General features: G+C 39.2%; 1 protein-coding gene across 2 annotated transcripts; it reads left to right on the forward strand.

Moving 5' to 3' along the window:
* Nucleotides 1–350: 350 nt before the first annotated feature.
* On the forward strand, nt 351–21,840 carry LOC129653983 (putative dimethylaniline monooxygenase [N-oxide-forming] 6). 2 transcript variants are annotated; one of them, XM_055583591.1, is made up of 8 exons: nt 351–482; nt 7,130–7,318; nt 8,550–8,712; nt 10,257–10,399; nt 12,170–12,369; nt 15,997–16,352; nt 19,726–19,798; nt 21,498–21,840. In XM_055583591.1, exons 1-8 carry the CDS (start codon nt 351–353, stop codon nt 21,838–21,840), a joined length of 1,599 nt encoding a protein of 532 aa, XP_055439566.1. The 2 variants fall into 2 exon arrangements, with proteins under 2 accessions (XP_055439566.1, XP_055439567.1); XM_055583592.1 differs by lacking the exon at nt 7,130–7,318.
* Nucleotides 21,841–23,009: the final 1,169 nt, after the last annotated feature.

Here is a 23,009-nt window from a genome sequence, read left to right on the forward strand (position 1 = left end):
TTCTAAACTTTTTGGAATGACAGCCATTTCATTTGCAATTGAGAGCATTAGATAGATGATTTATAAGGTCCTTACTGCTCTGGGGTTCACTGGCTCTGCTATTTTTGGCATCTTGAATAACCAGAAGAGGTCAGATTCAGTATCTTACTATAGTAAAAGTGGTAAAAAAAGAAAAAAGAGCATAAACATTTTTCCTTAGCATAAACTCTTAATGTATATCTATGTCTTCTTGAGTGTTAAGATGAGGATCGTGACATACAAACCTCAGCTGATTATTTCTACTGAAAAAAAGTTAAGCATTTAGGGATATCTTCTGAAGAAGTTCTCTCCAAATCCTCCTACAGACAACAATGGTGAAGAGAGTGGCCATCATTGGAGCTGGTGTCAGTGGCTTGGCCTCCATACGGTGTTGTCTGGAAGAGGGGCTGGAGCCCACCTGCTTTGAAAGAAGCAATGAAGTTGGAGGTCTGTGGGAATTCTCGGTGAGTAAGACAATAGAAAGTAATGGGTTTACATTGCAAATCAAATGTGAACAGTTGATCACAATGCTCCAGATGCTCTGGAAACTAAAATCTTCTCTCTCCCATCCTACTCAAGTCCTATCATTTAAAACTATCTCATACCAGCAAGGCTTATCCTGAAGAAGACTTCTCCAGCTCACTAAGTGTTGCCACCTACATGGCAGAGCCCAAATCTCTAGGATTTTAAGGGGTAAAAGGGTCAGTAGTTAACAGAGCTTCCCCATGTAACTGAAAGATCCTATGCCTATTGCTATTAAATCCTGAGAACATGGGCATGGGGGTAGGGGACTTGTGAAAAAGAAAAACCTAGACTGGGGTCAGAAGTCCTGAGTTCCAGTATCAACTCTGATTTTTTAAGCAGACAGATTTCAGGAAAGTCACTTTTTTTTTCCACAGTTCAAATGCTCATTAGTCAAATGCAGGAGTTGTAAATTAAGTTCCTTCTAACCTACCTCCTAATTATAGAAGGATATGATTTTTTAATTAATTCATGTCTATTAGGCACATATTATAAGTTATTATAAATGTTGATTGTGTGTGGTGTGTACATGGATATTAAATACTCTTGTCAGGCCATATCCAGAGAGAAAAATTATTATCTCTGCCACTCGGTTCACTGCTAGAAAAACAATGTAATCAGGAAATATTCATTATAAACCCAATTCTTAAATTTCAAAAAACAGCTTTGGGAAACTTCCAGACTTTCTGTCCTGAACTTCTTAGCCATTAGGATTAGATATAGATGATACTTATTTGGCTTGAAGATATTCTAGCCACATCATTTATTTTGTAACCTCAGTCTGTCCTGATCTCTGTATTGCGGAACCTGGAACAATAGGTTGCTCTGGGGGTCCTATAACTCTGAAAATATTGCATGAAATAAAGACCATCAATTTGTATTTTCCACTAGGAAATAATTGAGGTTTATTTTTATGAATTCAATTTTTAATTTACATTTGATCAGGGAGACATGACCAGCTTAATCTAAACCATGAAATGGTTGTTAATTGACTTATTCAGTTCAGTTCAGTTCAGTTCAGTCACTAAGTCATGTCCAACTCTTTGTGACCCTATGAATCCCAGAACGCCAGGCCTCCCTGTCCATCACCAACTCCCGGAGTTCACTCAAACTCATGTCCATCTAGTCGGTGATGTCATCAAGCCATCTCATCCTCTGTTGTCCCCTCCTCCACCTGCCCCCAATCCCTCCCAGCATCACGGTCTTTTCCAATGAGTCAACTCTTCGCATGAGGTGGCCAAAGTATTGGAGTTTCAGCTTTAGCATCAGTCCTTCCAAAGAACACCCAAGGCTGATCTCCTTTAGAATGGACTGGTTGGATCTCCTTGCAGTACAAGGGACTCTCAAGAGTCTTCTCCAGCACCACAGTTTAAAAGCATCAATTCTTTGGCACTCAGCTTTCTTCACAGTCCAACTCTCACATCCATATATGACCACTGGAAAAACCATAGCCTTGACTAGATGGACCTTTGTTGGCAAAGTAATGTCTCTGCTTTTCAATATGCTCTCTAGGTTGGTCATAACTTTCCTTCCAAGCAGTAAGCATCTTTTAATTTCATGGCTGCAATCACCATCTTCAGTGATTTTGGAGCCCAAAAAAATAATTCTGACACTGTTTCCACTGTTTCCCCATCTATTTCCCAAGGACCAGATGCTATGATCTTAGTTTTCTGAATGTTGACCTTTAAGCCAACTTTTTCACTCTCCTCTTTCGCTTTTATCAAGAGGCTTTTTAGTTCCTCTTCACTTTCTGCCATAAGGGTGGTGTCATCGGCATATCTGAGGTTATTGATATTTCTCCCAGCAATCTTGATTCCAGCTTGTGTTTCTTCCAGCCCAGCATTTCTCATGATGTACTCCGCATAGAAGTTAAATAAGCAGGGTGACAATATACAGCCTTAACATACTCCTTTTCCTATTTGGAATCAGTCTGTTGTTCCATGTCCGGTTCTAACTGTTGCTTCCTGACCTGCATACAGGTTTCTCAAGAGGCAAGTCAGGTGGTCTGGTATTCCCATCTCTTGAAGAATTTTCCACAGTTTATTGTGATCCACACAGTCAAAGGCTTTGGCACAGTCAATAAAGCAGAAATAGATGTTTTTCTGGAACTCTCTTGTTTTTCCGATGATCCAGCAGATGTTGGCAATTTGATCTCTGGTTCCTCTGCCTTTTCTAAAACCAGCTTGAACATCTGGAAGTTCACGGTTCACGTATTGCTGAAGCCTAGCTTGGAGAATTTTGAGCATTACTTTACTAGTGTGTGAGATGAGTGCCATTGTGTGGTAGTTTGAGCATTCTTTGGCATTGCCTTTCTTTGGGATTGGAATGAAAACTGACCTTTTCCAGTCCTGTGGCCACTGCTGAGTTTTCCAAATTTGCTGGCATATTGAATGCAGCACTTTCACAGCATCATCTTTCAGGATTTGAAATAGCTCCACTGGAATTCCATCGCCTCCACTAGCTTTGTTCATAGTGATGCTTTTTAAGGCCCACTTGACTTCAAATTCCAGGTTATCAGCCTCTAGGTGAGTGACCACACCTTCGTGCTTATCTGGGTCGTGAAGATCTTTTTTGTATAGTTCTTCTGTGTATTCTTGCCACCTCATCTTAATATCTTCTGCTTCTGTTAGGTCCATACCATTTCTGTCCTTTATTGAGCCCATCTTTGCATGAAATGTTCCCTTGGTATCTCTAATTTTCTTGAAGAGATCTCTAGTCTTTCCCATTCTGTTGTTTTCCTCTATTTCTTTGCATTGACTTATTAGAAGTAATTAAGTGCTGCTTGAGCATCTATTTTGACAGAGTTTTGTACTAAGTCCTGGGATGACAAATATGTGTTATAACCACTTTATGTAAATGGTTTCTACTTCATTTCGTGTAGCAAGCCTTAATAAAGTTCCACAATCTTGTGACAGAAAAACTCATTTAATAGCAAAACCTGTCCTGAAGTCATATGGTCAGGAAACATGACTGAACTGATATGATGCTATGTATATAGTCTTTGTCCAACTCCGTGTTTTGCTATAGTAATTTTATTACATTTGGTGATAGGGTGTTGTACCAGATCTCACTAGGAATATTAAGGAAAAACTTCAAAAATCTACAAATTCCAAAATGTTAATATATCTGGTCCTAAGAGTACAAACAAAAGATTATATAACTTTACAACAAGATAGCCCGTGGTGACTGTCAGTTAAATAAACAAGTGCCTTGAGATTTAGATGAGGCTGGACTCCTAAAATACTAGCAGGTCAAGAGAAATTTCCTATAGGGATAACACTTAGCTGAGACTTGAAGGATGTTCTCAGATGAGAAAAGTAAAGAACCATCATGTGACACAGCTGCAGAAAGAGGGCATTCCCAACAGTACAGACACCAACACTGTGCCAGCATCAGGTGGGAAAGGCTTCTAGGTAGCAGTGACCAGCAATCCACGAAAGGTGCAGGGAAGGCAATGAACACGGTGTATCCATGGATCTGTAAATTAACCAGTGCAGCTAGATCAGAAATTTTATTTTAGGAAGCACAAGATGGTAGATCAATATGATTCAAAGTCAGACTCTGGGTTATCCACAAGAGGGAAAGATATCTTTTTCAAAAAGTCGTTGTGTATAAGCAGAATTATTCTCAAAAGCCCTGTGGGAGTATGCTGCTGCTGCTGCTGCTGCTACTGCTAAGTTGCTTCAGTTGCGTCCGACTCTGTGTGACCCCATAGACGGCAGCCCACCAGGCTCCCCTCTCCCTAGGATTCTCCAGGCAAGAACACTGGAGTGGGTTGCCATTTCCTTCTCCAATGCATGAAAGTGAAAAGTGAAAGTGAAGTTGCTCAGTCGTGTCCGACTCTTGGTGACCCCATGGACTGCAGACTACCAGGCTCCTCCATCCATGGGATTTTCCAGGCAAGAGTACTGGAGTGGGGTGCCATTGCCTTCTCCGTGTGGGAGTATAAACATATACAAATATTCTAAACTTTAGCCCTCTCCATACACCCCACTTCTTCCTTCTTTTCTAAGAAAAGTTGCTTGGTATGCTGTATTATCAGAGGAATTTTTGAAAAGTGTGTTACATTAAGATTTTATATTGCAAGTTCTGTCATGTAGAAGGTATTCTGGAAGAGAGAAACTTGAGAATTCTGCACTTTTCTCTGTGTGCTTTTTCTGTAAAATAAAAACCAAATGGGATTTAAAAACCAGCAGGCTGAATGTGAGTGTGTCTTAAATTTTATACACTCTAATATAGGGCCTCATGACCTCAAAAGATTTTGTGTGGCTGTAATAAAAGGTTGCTCAACAAGCCACATACAATAGGTCATTTGGATTCCAAAGAGAAAAGTATTGAACCAGAACTATCTGAATGAATGAACACTCATTCATTCCTTTATTCATTCAGCAAATGCATATTTGAGTTCATTATGCATACGCATATGCATTAGGCATAGCTGCAAAGAAGAGGTAGAGCAGGCATGCAGTATTCTAAAAGCGGAGAGAAAAGAAGTCTTAGAGTAATCATAATACAAATGAATAAACAGAATATGATTAGGATAGTAAATACAATTAGAGCTTGGTGAAAGTAGAGATGACTTCCAATGGGTGGGATGGAAGATAAGGAAAGGCAAGAGACAGGGACAACTTTTGAGCTAGATCTTGAAGGTATATCTAAGCAAGCAAAAATGGGACTGATAAAATGGGAATATGAAAGATGATAAACCAGACTGCTAAAATGAGTGCACAGTAGTTTTGAATTAGTCTCTAACCTTGCCCTCAAGTTACTTATGTTCTAGTGGGGATGATAGGAGATGGACACAATTACAACCCAAGACAGACAATGCTAACATGCCCCATAGCATGACATCTTGTCCTAGACATCTAGGTCTAGGACAAGCTCTCCCAGCCAGCGGGGAGCATCTGAGCTTAATTTCCTCTCTACTGGCTCAAACCACCCCACATATTTAAATAATGAAAATGTGAACTCTCTGGAACTAGTGTCTTTTGTTTACATAATATTTTTATTTTCCTCTGTTTGTAGAACAGTCTTTTAGGGAAAATTCTAAGGAGCTGTAGGGAACATAGTCTTCTCTTGTGTTAAGTTTGGCTGGAGTCCAGTGGTGAAAGAGTCTAGTAATTCATTAATGATGGAAATAATTCATGGTCTTATCACCCCTCAGAGCAAAATCATACATTTTTTAAACCAGTCTCCAACCCACAGCTCAGCCCTCCCTTTACTGGGCAGCTTAGAAAACTCTTTCTCACAAACATTAACACAAGTTACTGGCTAGGGGTGAACAGTGACAGACCCAAACATGAGACCCCACCAAGCCAAAGCATTCACTCTCTTTCTGACCTTAGCAGAAATTTCCAAGTGAGGTTTAAAAAGTTAAAATCTCTGGGCTTAGTTATCGTGAGAAATGCAGCAACCACGAGTAGAGTAAGTTTATTTTTGTCACTTAAGGGGAAACAGTGAAGACTCAAGCAGCCCCCCAGAGACACAGTTCTCTCATTTGGGGTTGTTGGACTAGAGGGAGTTAGCTGTCTTGAATCCAGGAGCAATAAAACATTTCATCTTTTTCCTTCCTTTCATGAGAATTCCTTCAAGATTTGGGGAAAGATGGCTTGCCAGCTTTTAGATGTACTTTCAAGGCAGCACATTTTGTGAACTTTTATCCTATTCTTTAAACAGAGAGGAAATGTTTGTTTTGAACTTAGCCTTCCACTGCTCCTCAAAAGAAGCCACTTTTCAATTACATGGTGGTTTTACTATAAGATGCCAAAATTTAACACCAGTTCTAAGACTTCTTGTTTCTTTTGTTTCTTTGGTGAGGAGTGAATGCCACTAGTTGGTGGGTTCAGGAATTCCTCAAACACAGAATTCATTTACACTACAGAAGTGGTCTTCAGGCTTGGTCCCTGGACCAAGAGCATCAGCAGCACAGGGATCTTGTCATAAATACCCATTCTCAGGCCTCACCCCAGACACACTGAGCCAGAAATTCAGAGGTGGGACCCAGGAAGTGACAGTCTAAGGAGCCCTTCAAGAAATGACTTCTTTAGAGAGTTCTATGGCTAGTGAAGAGAAGAGTTCACCGAATTTCATACAGCCAATCAAACAGGCTAAAAGCCACAGCATCCATTGGACATTTAATTATGTTCTTGAAAATGAGTGAGATCAGACCCAGTGCTGTGACTGCGGGGGGAAAAAGAGCTAAACTGGAGCTAATCAGAGTAAAAGGACCAAGATGGAAGATTCACCAGCTCTGTGGCAGGTGTTGTTGAAGGCTTTCCTTTCCATGTCTTACAGACAGCACTCAATTTTTTTCGTGTTTTTTTTTTTTTTTTAACATATGGAAAAAGTTTCAATCAACTGAGCATTGAATAGTCACTGAGGGGAATGCCATTCTTGGTTTCCTTTGTAAGCCTTATTATTCTTCTTCAGTTTGGTCGCTCGGTCGTGTCCAACTCCTTGCAACCCCATGGACTGCAGCACACCAGGCTTCCCTGCCCATCACCAACTCCCGGGGCTTACTCAAACTCATGTCCATCAAGCCAGTGATGCCATCCAACCATCTATTCTTCTGTCGTCTTATTCTCCTTAGGACCATTCAGAAGAAGGCAGAGCCAGCATCTACAAGTCTGTGTTCACCAACTCTTCCAAAGAGATGATGTGCTTTCCAGACTTCCCATACCCTGATGATTACCCGAACTACATGCACCAAAGCAAGGTGCAGGACTACATAAAGACATTTGCTCAAAAGAAGAATCTTTTAAGATATATACAGTTTGAGGTAAGGACCTTATAATGTGTGCTGTTGACATCAATATGTTTAAGGATTAGAGGAGAAGCAGAGATACAGGACATTATCCTAGAAAATAGAGTCAAAGGTTTGGACACCTCACCAACCAAATGTTGGTTCAGATTATAAAGTACTCATGAATTGTTTTTATTTCTCCTTAAAACATGTTCTCCAAAGTCTCTAAGAGCTTTCAAAACATCATAGAAAGTGGTGGAGGCAGCTGTACCAGCCTAATGAACTTTCCACCCTCACACACTTACGTTTTAGAAACAACCCCAAAGTCTCTAGTTCACACTTAGACTTCTGTAGGTCCAATGCCCAAGTTGTGATTCTAATAGATGTGGCATTTGTTAGAGATTCTGCCTTTAATAAGAGAGTAACAATGTAAAAGGATAATTTTATTGCCCTCATTCTTCACACACTTAGTCCCTTAGATTAGAAGCCTTAGGAGTTATGGCATAGCAGCATTGTTTCCATAATTATAAGTAATTCTTCACATTTGTTTAGAACTCAACTTCAATCCATTAGTTATGTGCAGAGCATATATATATATATATATATATATATATATATAGTGGGGAAAAAAGAAGCAAAATCATAAATGGAACTTTACTTAATATTTTATTTATTTATCTTATTATATTTTAAATAATTTTACTTCTACCAAGCTCTGGGAGTTGGTGATGGATAGGGAAGCCTGGCATGCTGCAGTCCATGGAGTCGCAAAGAGTCAGACATGACTGAGTGACTGAACTGAGCTGATATCAACAAAACAGTCTTACAATGGAAGTGACTAATATTTCCAAAGGATAGTGTCCTTATATTGCAAAACAGAGATCAAGGATTGAAGCCTGAGATAATCTCATATTATTGGAGTAGATAGAAGAGGAAGCTAGAGAGGAAGAAGCCATGGATGTCAATGTAGGGTGACAGCAAGCAAATGATATGGCACCTTCATAAGATTCATAAGAATACTCACTGCAATGTATCCCAAATCTACTAACTACATGTAAAAAATATAAATATACCCCAGTGAGTAATTATTCTTGTGAAATTTGAAGATTCACTGTGACTTCCTATTTTAATGCCTTTCCACATTATTCTCAATGACCATGAGAACACACAGCAATTATTTTCTCCACAGAAATACTGCAAGGAACAAACAAACAAAAAACCTCGTAGAACTGTAAATAGAAGCAATTTATTTCTGGTTTTCTTTAAGACCCTGGTTACTAGTATAAAGAAATGTCCCAACTTCTTGATCACTGGCCAATGGGAAGTTGTTTCAGAAAAGGATGAGAAACAGGAATCTATTATTTTTGATGCTGTAATGATCTGTTCAGGACATCATGTGCACCCCAATCTACCAACGGATTCCTTTCCTGGTAAGTTTGGAAAATATATAAGAATCTTAAACACAAACATCATGGAATAAGATAGAGTTTTCCACAGATTGCACATAATGATCATTCTTAACATTCCAAATATTTTTTAAAAATATTTGTCTGATGATATGTCAAATATACTCATCATTGGCCTCATCCTAAAAGAATCAAGGACTTGCAGGTCAGAGATTAGATGAAGACATAGGTCTGTAGAGAAGAAACTTGGGTCTTAAAATTTCATCTATATCCACATTTTGCAAATTAACTTTAAAAATCACAGTAAGTGTGTAAGTATTTATGTGTGTGAGTGTGTAATGATACATTTCATTACTCTGCAGAAGTGGCAAATAGCAAATAAATACATAAGCAACCTCCCTTCCTTTTTCCTTTCTTCATCTTTCTTCCTTCTTTCCTCCTCCTCTCTTCCCCCTCTCCTTCCTTCCTATCTTCCTTCCCTCATTCCTTCCTTCTTTCTTTGCAACAGGAATGCATCCCCTCAAAAATATTAGAGCTCATATGTCAGAGGCTGATGTTCATGAAAGTGAAAATGAAAGTCGCTCAGTCGTATTCGACTCTTTGCCACCCCATGGACTATACAGTCCATGGAATTCTCCAGACTAGAATACTGGAGTGTGTAGCCTTTCCCTTCTCCAGGGGATCTTCCCAAACCAGGGATCAAACCCAGGTCTCCTGCACTGCACGCAGATTCTTTACCAGCTGAGCCACAAGGGAAGCCCATGTTGTTCTTAAACCAAGGTAATTAAAAGAGTAGAGATTAAGGAAGAATAGTAGATTGACATAATTAATGCTAAGAGGCAGCATATTTGGGGGTTCTGAATGTAGAATACCTGGGCTCAACTCCTTATTCTACTAGATACTTACCATGTAAACCTAGACAACTCACTAAACTTGTCTCAATTTCCTTTTCTTTTAAAATAGAGATAATACTAGTACCTACCATTCAGAGATGTTATCTGGATTAAATGACTAAGACAAGTAAACCCTCAACAAATAGTATGCTACTACTGCTGATAAGTCGCTTCAGTCGTGTCCGACTCTGTGCGACCCCAGACGGCAGCCCACCAGGCTCACCCATCCCTGGGATTCTCCAGACAAGAACACTGGAGTGGGTTGCCATTTCCTTCTCCAATGCATGAAAGTGAAAAGTGAATGTGAAGTTGCTCAATCGTGTTCAACTCCTAGCAACCCCATGGACTGCAGCCTACCAGGCCTCTCCGTCCATGGGATTTTCCAAGCAAGAGTACTGGAGTGGGGTGCCATTGCCTTCTCCAACAAATAGTATGGTTATTAGCAAATATAAGTTCAAATTCCTTAAGGTTTTTATGACGTCTTTAAAAGTAATTAGTTAGGGATTTAGTGCCAAAAATCTCCAAAAGGATAAGTGCATTTTAATTAGGGAAATTTTTAAAATTAAAATTGCTAATAGGAGAATTTAAAAATTTAAAAATAGTGGGGGGAAGAAAAGTGACTCTTAATGATTTCTTCTGGAAGTCAACTCAAACCACTCCCCATGTTCTGTTTAGGCCTCAACCGATTTCAAGGCCACTACCTCCACAGCCGGGACTATAAGGGCCCAGAAGTGTACAAGGGGAAGAGGGTCCTCGTGATTGGCCTGGGGAATTCAGGATGTGACATTGCTGTTGAGCTCAGTCGTCTGGTTACACAGGTATGAGATCTAAAAGATCTGGGGAAACAAACTTAGGATGGCTATGCTACAACAGCAGTATCCCAAGCACTGAGGATGGCATTGGCCATGTCATACCACAGTCTACCTGCTGTATATGCCAATCAAATCAAGGACTTGAGACACTCCCTGTGAAGCAATGTAATGTGTCCCATGCTAATAAGCAAGTATAGTCTGCTGAAACCAGAGTTAAGTACATGTATATATATGTAAGTATGCATTTTCGGTTTTAATTTTATGTTCTGATCACCTCCAAGCAAACTGGTTGCTAGTCAAGCTCTGCCTTTATTTATTTAATAGTATTTCTTGTCACCTACCATGCAACAGTACTATGCTTACCACCCTGGAAGAAACAAAGTTTAGGTTTTACTATTGTTTACCCATTCAACAGCCAACAAATAACAGGCTGTTTTTATGTGTCAGCACTCCATCAGGCTAGAAATAAACACAGAAGTAAGTCAAGCTACTTCTTTATTTCAAGGAGGAATCAATGGGTAGAAATAGGATGACAGGTACACGATCATCATGAAAGGAAGCAATGAGACTTTAGTTGTGGCCGTGGCAGCACCATGACTAGATAATCGAACTTTGCATGGATGAACTGTCAAAGAAGTCTCCAGAGGACTCCATGCTGAGTCATACATAACCAATAAACCCAAAAGAACTTAACATATTTCTAATACAAGATTAAACTTGTCACAGTTGAATAAAAAGCTCTCTTACTCCCAGGGGTCAGGTAGTCATTCTTTCAACACCTATGCACTTGATCTCTGGGGTGGAGAGAGGGTAGTTCTGCCTCTAAATACCTAGTTTCAAAGATGGACTATTCATCTTGACCTACCTCTTTAAAAGTGCTCCTATTTGGATATTAAGGGAAATGTATATGGAAATATCCATAGATATGTACTAACATATTTCTAAGGAAATAGTTGCTCAATAAATAAATTCGTAAATGGATATTTAAAAATACCTAAGGATTATTCAAAGTCAGACTCCCTTAGGTTATCACAAAAGTGATAAAATAGATAAGCAGTCGGGCTTGTCTTAGGCTAAAGCAGCTGCCCAAGGTCCTGGAGTGTATGTGTAGTGAGGATGGAAAAGGAGACCAGGCACAAAGAACAGAATTAAATCCTTGGCATTTCCTCAGGCTAATTTTGGCCAGCAAGTTAAATGCTTTACCCCCACTCAGCCAAGCAACTACCACCAGCCACCACCATTGACTGATCTTTACTAGACCTACCATTTTAGTCTTAAGGGTCTGCAAAGATTATACTTGTCACAGTTGAATAATGCATGCGTGCTAATTCACTTCAGTCATGCATGACTCTTTGTGACTGTATAGACTGTAGCTCACCAAGCTCCTCTGTTCACGGGATTCTCCAGGCAGGAATACTGGAGTGGCGTGCCATGCCCTCCACCAGGGGATCTTCCCCACCCAGTGATCTAACCCACCTCTCCTGTGGCTACTGCATTGCTGGCAGATTCTTTACCACTGAGCCACCAGGGAACAGAGAACTCTCATATTCCAAGGTGTCAGATAGTCATTCTTTCAACACCTATGCACTCGCCCTCTGGGGTGGAGCGAGAGAGGGTAGTTCTGCCTCTATCTAGCTTCTATCATGGACTACTCATCTTGACCTACCTCTTTAAAAGTTTTCCTACCTGAATAATGTATAGAGATGTCCATAGAATTGTGTTGTATCTGCTTAATTCTTACAGAGCGATATTGAAATCTGTTACCTTCCCTACCAGGTCATTATCAGCACCAGAAGTGGTTCCTGGGTCATGAGTCGGGTTTGGGATGATGGCTATCCTTGGGACATGCTGTATGTTACCCGCTTTGCATCCTTTCTTCGGAATGCCCTTCCTTCATTTGTCTCTGACTGGTTATATGTCAAGAAGATGAACATGTGGTTTAAACATGAGAACTATGGCCTGATGCCTTTAAATAGGTACTAAAAATAATACATATCTTATTATTAAAAAAAGTGAAGCACTGGTTTAAGTTGAATTCTTTCTAAGTCTTGCTTTAGTTATCACATTAAGCCTGGTGAAATTAAATTAAGGACTGCATAGATGACATGGTATAATCAGAGACCATGAATGGGATGAAAATCTTATTGAAATTAGTCTAGTGGTAAAAGTAGTAAGAAAGAATACAAAGTGGGCATGGATCTGTTAGCTAGATTACCCTAACATGCAAGATTCATTTGGGGTTGCCACAAGCCATAGCACAGAATTTTGAGGGCTGAGACATCTCATAAATGATTTTCTTGAGGAATATTTTGTCCATGCTTATAGATGAACACGGATAGCAATAGTAAGATGTACTCCTCAAGACTGTTGTGGTATTCAGTGAAATTTAATATATAAGAATTACTCTGTGAACTATAAAGCTTTACAAATATCAGTTCATATTAGTGTCTTCTAATGGGCATCAGTTCAGTTCAATCGCTCAGTAGTGTCTGACTCTTTGCAACCCCAAGAATTGCAGCATGACAGGCCTCCCTGTCCATCACCATCTCCCAGAGTTCACTCAAACTCACTTCCATCGAGTCAGTGATGCCATTCAGCCATCTCATCCTTTCTTGTCCCCTTCTCCTCCTGCCCCCAATCCCTCCCAGCATCAGAGTTTTTTCCAATGAGTCAACTCTTTGTATGAGGTGGCCAAAGGACTGGAGTTTCAGCTTTAGCATCATTCCTTTCAAAGAACACCCCGGACTGATCTCCTTTAGAATGGATTGGGTGGATGTCTTGCAGTCTAAGGGACTCTCAAGAGTCTTCTCCAACACCACAGTTCAAAAGCATCAATTCCTCGGCACTCAGGTTTCTTCACAGTCCAACTCTCACATCCATACATGACTACTGGAAAAACCATAGCCTTGACTAGATGGACCTTTGTTGGCAAAGTAATGTCTCTGCTTTTTAATACGCTCTCTAGGTTGGTCATAACTTTCCTTCCAAGGAGTAAGCGCCTTTTAATTTCATGGCTGCAGTCACCATCTGCAGTGATTTTGGAGCCCAGAAAAATAAAGTCTGACACTGTTTCCCCATCTATTTCCCAAGAAGTGATGGGACCAGATGCCATGATCTTAGTTTTCTGAATCTCAAGCTTTAAGCCAACTTTTTCACTCTCCTCTTTCACTTTCATCAAGAGGCTTTTTAGTTCCTCTTCATTTTCCACCATAAGGGTGGTGTCATCTGCATATCTGAGGTTATTGATATTTCTCCCGGCAATCTTGATTCCAGCTTGTGCTTCTTCCAGCCCAGCATTTCTCATATGTACTCTGCATACAACTTAAATAAGCAGGGTGACAATATACAGCCTGGGCATACTCCTTTTCCTATTTGGAACCAGTCTGTTGTTCCATGTCCAGTTCTAACTGTTGCTTCCTGACTGCATATACGTTTCTCAAGAGGCAGGTCAGGTGGTATGGTATTCCTATCTCCTTCAGAATTTTCCACAGTTTATTGTGATCCACACAGTCAAAGGCTTTGGCATAGTCAACAAAGCAGAAATAGATGTTTTTCTGGAACTCTCTTGCTTTTTCAATGATCCAGTGGACATTGGCAATTTGATCTCTTGTTCCTCTGCCTTTTCTAAAACCAGCTTGAACATCTGGAAGTTCACGTTTCACTTTTTGCTGAAGCCTGGTTTGGAGAATTTTGAGCATTACTTTACTAGCGTGTGAGATGAGTGCAATTGTGTGGTAGTTTGAGCATTCTTTGGCATTGCCTTTCTTATGGATTGGAATGAAAACTGACCTTTTCCAGTCCTGTGGCCGCTGCTGAGTTTTCCAATTTTCTGGCATATTGAGTGCAGCACTTTCACAGCATTATCTTTAAGGATTTGAAATAGCTCAACTGGAATTTCATAGCCTCCACTAGCTTTCTTTGTAGTGATGTTTCCTAAGGCCCACTTGACTTCAAATTCCAGGATGTCTGACTCTAGGTGAGTGATCACACCATCATGGTTATCTTGGTCATGAAGATCTTTTTTGTATAGTTCTTCTGTGTATTTTTTCCACCTCTTCCTAATATCTTCTGCTTCTGTTAGGTCCATACCATTTCTGTCCTTTAGACAGAAGCTGAAGCTGAATGGTTTTATGAAGACCTACAAGACTTTTTATAACTAACACCCCAAAAAGATGTCCTTTTTCACCTTGAAATGAGTACATCATGAGAAACACTGGGCTGGATGAAGCACAAGCTGGAATCAAGATTGCTGGGAGAAATATCAATAACCTCAGATATGCAGATGACACCACCCTTATGGCAGAAAGTGAAGAAGAACTAAAGAGCTTCTTGATGAAAGTGAAAGAGGAGAGTGAAAAGGCTGGCTTAAAACTCAACATTCAGAAAACTAAGATCATGACATCTGGTTCCATCACTTCATGATAAATAGATGGGGAAGCAATGGAAAGAGTGACAGACTTTATTTTGGGAGGCTCCAAAATCACTGCAGATGGTGGCTTCAGCCTTGAAATCAAAAGACCCTTGCTCCTTGGAAGAAGAGTTATGACTAACCTAGACAGCATATTAAAAAGCAGAGACATTACTTTACTGACAAAGATTGGTCTAGTCAAAGCTATGGTTTTTCCAGTAGTCATGTATGGATGTGAGAATTAGACTATAAACAAAGCTGAATGCTGAAGAATTGATGCTTTTGAACTGTGGTGTTGGAGAAGACTCTTGAGAGTCTCTTAGACTGCAAAGAGATCCAACAAGTCCATCCTAAAGGAAATCAGTCCTGAATGTTCATTGGAAGGACTGATGCTGAAGCTGAAACTCCAATACTTTGGCCACCTGATATGAAGAACAGACTCATCTGGAAAGACCCTGATGCTGGGAAAGATTGAAGGCAGGAGGAGAAAGGGACGACAGAAGATGAGATGGTTGGATGGCATCACCAACTCAATGGACATGAGTTTGAGTAAACTCCGGGAGTTGGTGATGGACAGGGTGGCCTGGTGTGCTACAGTCCATGGGGTCACAAAGAGTTGGGCACAACTGAGCGACTGAACTGAACAGAGATCATTCTGTTGTTTTTGAGATTGCACCCAATTACTGCATTTCAGACCCTTTTGTTGATTATGAGGGCTACTCTGTTTCTTCTAAGGGATGGAGGACATTTAGATATATTCAGTTAAAATATATTCTTTTTCAGATTCTTTTCCATTACAGGTTAATAAAAGATACTGAATACATTTCCCTGTGCTTATTTTATATAGTAGTATGTATCTGAAATCCCTAATTATTATTTGTAGAGTTTTCGATGATTCCCATTCTAAATGGTGTGAGTTGGTACATCATTTTAGTTTATTATTTCTCTAAAAATTAGCAATGTTGAACATCTTTTCATGAGCCTGTTGGCCATCTGTATGTCAAACAGATGTTCTTAAGGACTATTAATATCAACAGGAAAGAACTTTTCCAAAGAAGAGAGTTTAGTTGCCCTCTATGTGATCATGCTGATGTTCAACTGCTTAAATTTGGTTTCAGTGCTATGGACTGTTGCAGATATTTCTTGGAAATGAGGTACTTTATAGCATGGGCCTCTTTCTCTTGTTTCTCCACAGCACCTTGAGGAAAGAGCCTGTGTTCAATGATGAGCTCCCCTCCCGCATCCTATGTGGCACTATAACCATCAAGCCCAGTGTGAAGGAGTTTACAGAGACTTCAGCCATGTTTGAGGATGGGACAGTGTTTGAGGCCATTGACTATGTCATCTTTGCAACAGGCTATGGTTATGCCTACCCCTTCCTTGATGACTCCATCATCAAAAGCAGAAATAATGAGGTCACCTTGTACAAAGGCATCTTCCCCCCATTCTTGGAAAAGCCAACCTTGGCTGTGATTGGCCTTGTCCAGTCCCTTGGTGCTACCATTCCCACGACTGACCTGCAGGCCCGCTGGGCTGTTAAAGTATTTGCAAGTAAGTGGGCCATTCTGTCTTTCATTCATTTAGTCAACAAATATTTACTAAGCACATACTGCATGCCAAGCTCTGTGATAGGTGCTAGGGATATAAAGGGAATAAGACAGACATGAGCCTTGACCTCACAGAGCTTAAAACAGGGTAGGGGGAACGCTACAACAGGGAAAGGTTTAGGGTGTTGTGGTGAGGATAACTGGGTTGTGAGTTATTGTCTAAAAATAGAACAGTCTGAGAAAAGGTATAAAGGTAAGAGACAGCATGGACTGTGTGAGGAATGAGAAGCATTTTAGTGTAACAAAGTATAAAGCAGAGGTAGAGAGTAGCAAGAAAGAAAGGAAGGAAGGAACCAGAGCATGGAGGGCCTTACAAGCTATGTCAGAGAGCTTAAACTTCTCATTGGGGGATTGATAGGACTTTGAATGCCTATAAAAGCAAAAGAAGGACAGCAGTGGGTAACCGCAATGTCAAGTTACACTGCAAAGATTGAAAGGGCCCTGGTGGGTGTCAGGGCATGCTGGAGACATTATTGGTGTCAACGCTGTCAAAATAGCAGTGTCAGGCCACTCCTATATTCTGTTGATAATCTTCTCCCCCTTCCTCCACCTGGATCCTGTGGGCTTCAGGGGCAACGAGTATGTTTGTGTAGACAAATTAAGAATATAAGGGTGTACCCCAATGTTCATCGCAGCACTGTTTATAATAGCCAGGACATGGAAGCAACCTAGATGTCAATCAGCAGATGAATGGATAAGAAAGCTATGGTACATATACACAATGGAGTAATACTCAGCCATTAAAAAGAATACATTTGAATCAGTTCTAATGAGGTTGATGAAACTGGAGCCTATCATACAGAGTGAAGTAAGCCAGAAAGAAAAACACTAATACAGTATACTAACGCATATATATATGGAATTTAGAAAGATGGTAATGACAACCCTGTATGCAAGACAGCAAAAGAGACACAGATGTATAGAACAGTCCTTTGGACTCTGTGGGAGAGGGAGAGGGGGGGATGATTTGGGAGAATGGCATTAAAACATGTATAATATCCTATAAGAAATGAATCGCCAGTCCAGGTTCGATGCAGGATACAGGAAGCTTGGGGCTGGTGCACTGGGATGACCCAGAGGGATGGTATGGGGAGGGAGGTGGGAGGGGGGTTCAGGATGGGGAACACATGTACACCCGTGGTGGATGCATGTTGACGTATGGCAAAACCAATACAATATTGTAAAGTAAAAAATAATAATAATAAAATTTAAAAAAAAAAAGAATATAAGGGTTACACAGAGAAAAACAATGTCTCAAATGTTGATTTAATTTACTCCAGAAAACTAAAATCATGGCATCTGGTCCCATCACTTCATGGGAAATAGATGGGGAAACAGTGGAAATAGTGGCTGACTTTATTTTGGGGGGCTCCAAAATCACTGCAGATGGTGACTGTAGCCATGAAATTAAAAGACACTTACTCCTTAGAAGAAAAGTTATTACCAATCTAGACAGCATATTAAAAATCAGAGACATTACTTTGCCAACAAAGGTCCATCTCGTCAAGGCTATGGTTTCCAGTAGTCATGTATGGATGGGAGAGTTGGAGCATAAAGAAAGCTGAGTGCCGAAGAATTTATGCTTTTAAACTGTGGTGTTGGAGAAGACTCTTGGGAGTCCCTTGGACTGCAGGGAGATCCAACCAGTCCATCCAAAAGGAGATCAGTCCTGAGTATTCATTGGAAGGACTGATGTTTTGTTTGGTTTTTTTACTTTACAATATTGTATTGGTTTTGCCATACATCAACATGATTATCTCAATAGATGCAGAGAAAGCCTTTGATAAAATTCAACATCCATTTATGATAAAAACTCTCCAGAAAGCAGGAATAGAAGGAACATACCCCAACATAATAAAAGCTATATATGACAAACCCACAGCAAACATTATCCTCAATGGTGAAAAATTGAAAGCCAGAAGGACTGATGTTAAAGCTGAAACTCCAATACTTTGGCCACCTGATGCAAAGAGCTGACTCATTTGAAAAGACCCTGATGCTGGGAAAGATTGAAGGCAGGAGGAGAAGGGGACAATAGAGGATGAGGTGGTTGGATGGCATCACTGACCCCATGGAGATGAGTTTGAGTAAACTTCAGGAGTTGGTGATGGACAGGGAGGCCTGGCGTGCTGCGGTTCATGGAGTCACAGAGTTGGACATGACTGAGCAACTGAACTGAACTGAACTGAATCATATTGATCACCACTGTTAAAGTGTGCTTTTATTCAAGGATTCAAGAACCTTGGCCAATATAGTTGTACCTTACCTAACATACTGTTCATAGAAATTTAGACTATAGGTAATAAAGAAAAAGTTACAATCATAGAGCATATGTATATGTTTTCTTAACATGTTGTGGATAATCAAATTTCTATTTCAAACATACCATGAAGGATGATTACTTTCAAAAACCCATCATGAAATCTTTTGTAAGTGATCCTATTGTTTTTTCTCTTGAAAGGCACAACACTCAGGGGAAGATCAGATACAGTTCATATATCCAAGAAATTTACATAAAACTAAGGGCATCATTTATTCATTCAACAAATATTCACTGAACACCTGCTGTGTGCAAGGCTCTGTCTTGGCACTTAAGATACATCGAGCAAAATGACCAGAATTCTGGTCCCTTACTTTCTCATAGGGGCACAACAAATATCTGACCACAGGGTACCAGCAGGCTGAGGTGAGATATGAACAATGACTGGGGGGTATTCACGAGAATGTCATAATATCCCCTGCCATTATTACAGAGGCAAATTAGCTATAGTTAGCAATTGGAAGAGGCCTCCATTAATGTGAAATTTACAAAAAACTAAAAATTTTCTGTCATCCCTTAAAATCTCCTCCAGGCTGATGTTGGAAAATCCAGATTTCCTTCCATTGTCCCAATTGAATTGCCATGTACCTTAGATTGAATTATTTTACCAGACTATCTCTTGAGATAATTCTTAGTAAGAGGATGCAGAAAGAAATATGAAGACACTGGTAAGCTACTATATGCATGAGGCATGTTGAGGATTAGGCCCTCCATAATGTCATCAGAAGCATAAGACTGAGTCACTTGAAGCTACAAACTTCTCCACGGTCACTATCTCATGGAAGGCCAGCTTTGCAATTCCCAGAGCAAGTTCATTGGCTTCTCAAATCTTTGTTTCTGTGAATTGTTATTCTGCTAAACACACTAAAGATAGTTCCTCTTGATGTAAAATCTTTTAGGGATATAGTTCATAAACACTGAATGAAGTTCATCATGTGTAATTGCATATTTCTGATTTCTTTTTCTTTTTCAATATCTGACTTCATTTCTTTTTTAGATTCATGTACCTTGCCAACTACAAATGAAATGATGGATGACATTGAGGAGAAAATGGGGAAGAAACTCAAATGGTAAGAGATGATACTCGCTAATGAACAAATCTTAAAATTTGCCTTTATATGTAGGAAAACATTAATAGATTCTATAACCTTGTCATTAGTCAGTTCACATTTTTGAACCATTTGCTGTAATCAAGCAGTATTAGATGGGCAAATAATAATCATTATATTTCTCTTCTATAACTCTAGCACACAGGTTCTCAAACAGGGGTGATTTTGCCGCACAGGAGACATTTGGCAAAATCTGGAGACATTTCTGGTTATTGCAAGTGAAGAGATCATGCTAATGGGTAGAAACCAGGGATGCAGAGGACAGTCCACGTATACAAAGAATTATCCATCTCAAAGTGTCACTAGTGCTGAGGTTGAGAAATGACTGTTTTCCCAAGAGCTTATTTCCCATCAGCCACATGTCTACCACAAATTAGCTAACTGGAAAGTGACCAGTGGCAATGCTGTAACAAGAAAACCAAATACAGAATTAAATAGAGTTCACCTGCCCTAATATTTTCTACTAAAAGAATAGTCACTTCTGATTCATCCAATCATGAGTTTTCAAGTAACCATAAATGGGATTTGTAGGAAGTTAAGTGACTCAACATCAGATGTATAAATGTACTCTTTTTTGTGTTAATCACTCCTATAAAAGTCAGTCCTTTTCAAACTAAATATTAAAATCTATTAAAAATAATTGGGTAATGGATCACATATAGATGAATAAGTGACCATATAGGAAGTATTTCTACTTTAAAGTCTCTAACATGTCATTCATTAAAGGACCAAGAAAGTCATTGGCTAAGGGCCTAAAGAAGAGAAGACATGGGTATACTCAGACTCAACAAAACCTTCCCTGTTTCATACAGAAAACCATCACAATATTGTAATTATCCTTTCATACAGAAAACCATCACAATATTGTAATTATCCTCCAATTAAAATTAATAAATAATTTAAAAAAAAAAAAATAAAAAGATCAGCCAAAAAAAACCTCCCCTGCACCTCCTCCAGTTCACAGGACAGCTCTGTGAAATGAGCACTCCTATGTGCTAACAGTTCATGCAGCTTACTCTGCTTACTACCCTTTATGACTGAAGTCAATAAGAATAAAGAGGAAGGGAAAGAGAGGCCTCAATGTCAATCTTATTCTTAAGAGTTTCTAAAAGCAAATGAGATCACATTCCAAGTAAATGTATGAAACAATTTATAAATTGCAGCAAATATTAAAACTATTCATAAACCCAATTTCAGTTCAGTTCAGTTCAGTCGCTCAGTCGTGTCCGACTCTTTGCGAGCCCATGAATTGCAGCACGCCAGGCCTCCCTGTCCATCACCAACTAAAACACATCAATATAAAAATCTAACTCTGGAGAAGATCTTAAGCAAGTGTCATATAAAGAATATCATGTATCAAAGACTAAGTTAATCAGTCACCTTGAGACCCTAGGGTCAGTTTCGGCTTCATGGCTAGAGGCAAAAACCCAAAATGACATCATAGTTGAATAGAGGTTAGAAAGGAGAGGAAAAAACAAAAACAGGTCATTTAAGTCAAAGAACATATGATGCATTCTATGTTGTGAGAAAAGAGAGGAGTCATGGGGTGTTACTGGAGGTGCTGACTAAAATGCTCCTTTTCTGAAAGTAAAAAAAATGAAATTTGTGCCTCTGTTTACAAATGTGGCACTCACTGCAATGTGTTATTTTGTTTCCTCAGGTTTGGCCAGAGCCAGACTTTGCAGACAGATTACATCACATACATGGATGAACTGGGCTCCTTCATAGGGGCCAAACCTAACATACCATGGCTGTTCCTGACTGATCCTCAGCTGGCCCTGGAGGTGTTCTTTGGTCCGTGTAGCCCATACCAGTTTCGACTGATGGGACCAGGGAAGTGGGATGGGGCCAGAAATGCCATCCTGACCCAATGGGACAGGACATTAAAGCCAACCAGGACAAGAGTGGTCGGTGAAGCTAAAAGACCCCAACCTTTTTACAATTTGCTTAAAATTCTTTTATTCCCAGTGCTTCTTCTGGCTGTTTTACTTGCATTTTATTGATAAGAAATTTATTTGGGTCTCAGAATTCAGCCTAGAAGTTTAATTGCAGATATGTATACACATATATTAAATTTTATAGCTGCTGTTTCCCTTCTTGCAGATATAAGAATAAATCCTAGCCAATTTGACTAAAGTCTAAATAAAATGCAAAATAATAACTCTCTTTATGATGAGAATCTATACTTTAAATAGATTTTCACATACTGAATTGGCAAGTTTGGAGATGCTTAAGATAAAGAAAAAGATGGGAGGGTATATGGGAGTGAGCCCAGATTTGTTGGCTGAATAAAGTTTAATAAGCTTTTTAAAGTGTGTTTGGTCATGGGGAGAATTTACATCACAAAAAATGTTGAGTCTTATAACCCATGACACTGTATATCTCTCCATTTTAGATCTTTAATTTCTCCCTCTTGTAGTTTTTAGCACTGTGCCCATTTTATGTCATGTTTATCCTGAGTATTAAGCATTTTTGAATATTATAGTTTAATTTTTTTAATTTCTTATTGTTTATTGCTAATATATAGAAATGCACTCATTTGTTCTAGGAACTTTATATAGATCCTATATACTCTACATAAATAATCATGTTGTCTAAAAATAAAGATTTCATGTAAATGTATGGCAAGACCAATACAATATTGTAAAGTAAAAATAAATAAATAAAATTAAAGATATTTTACTTCTCTCATTTAAAATTAAATGTCTTTTATTTCTTTCTCTGCATTATTGCACTGACTAGAAACTCCAGTATTATGGATAAAAGTGGGGAGATCAGACATCCTTGCCTTGTTCTTGATCTTAGGAATAAAACATTCAGTCTTTTACCATTAAACATGATCTACCTATAGATTTTTCATAAATGTCCTTCATTAAATTGAAGAACAATCCTTTTGTTCCTAGTTTTCAGACAATTTTCATCAAGAATGGATTTTGTCTTTTTCAACTGCTTTTTTCTGCATCAGTTGAGATGGTCTCTTTTTTGTTTGTTTGTTTTAGTTTATAAATATGGTGTTTATAAATATGGTGAATTCCACTGTCTGTTAAACCAATCTTGCATTCCTGAAATAAAACCCAACTTGGTCATGATAATATTATCCATTTTATATGCAATAGGATTATATTTGTTAACATCTGCTAAGAATTTTTATACTTTTGTCTGTTAGGGATAT

The sequence above is a fragment of the Bubalus kerabau genome, chromosome 5, assembly GCF_029407905.1.
Source record: "Bubalus kerabau isolate K-KA32 ecotype Philippines breed swamp buffalo chromosome 5, PCC_UOA_SB_1v2, whole genome shotgun sequence".
NCBI classification, from domain to species: domain Eukaryota; kingdom Metazoa; phylum Chordata; class Mammalia; order Artiodactyla; family Bovidae; genus Bubalus; species Bubalus kerabau.

What these genes read in the sequence shown, in the direction of transcription:
- LOC129653983 (XM_055583591.1), top strand. Translation starts at nt 351, where the DNA reads ATGGTGAAGAGAGTGGCCATCATTGGAGCTGGTGTCAGTGGCTTGGCC. An exon ending in GAGGTCTGTGGGAATTCTCG is followed by an intron (nt 483 to 7,129) that starts GTGAGTAAGACA and finishes TATTCTCCTTAG; the next exon opens with GACCATTCAGAAGAAGGCAG. An exon ending in TAAGATATATACAGTTTGAG is followed by an intron (nt 7,319 to 8,549) that starts GTAAGGACCTTA and finishes GTTTTCTTTAAG; the next exon opens with ACCCTGGTTACTAGTATAAA.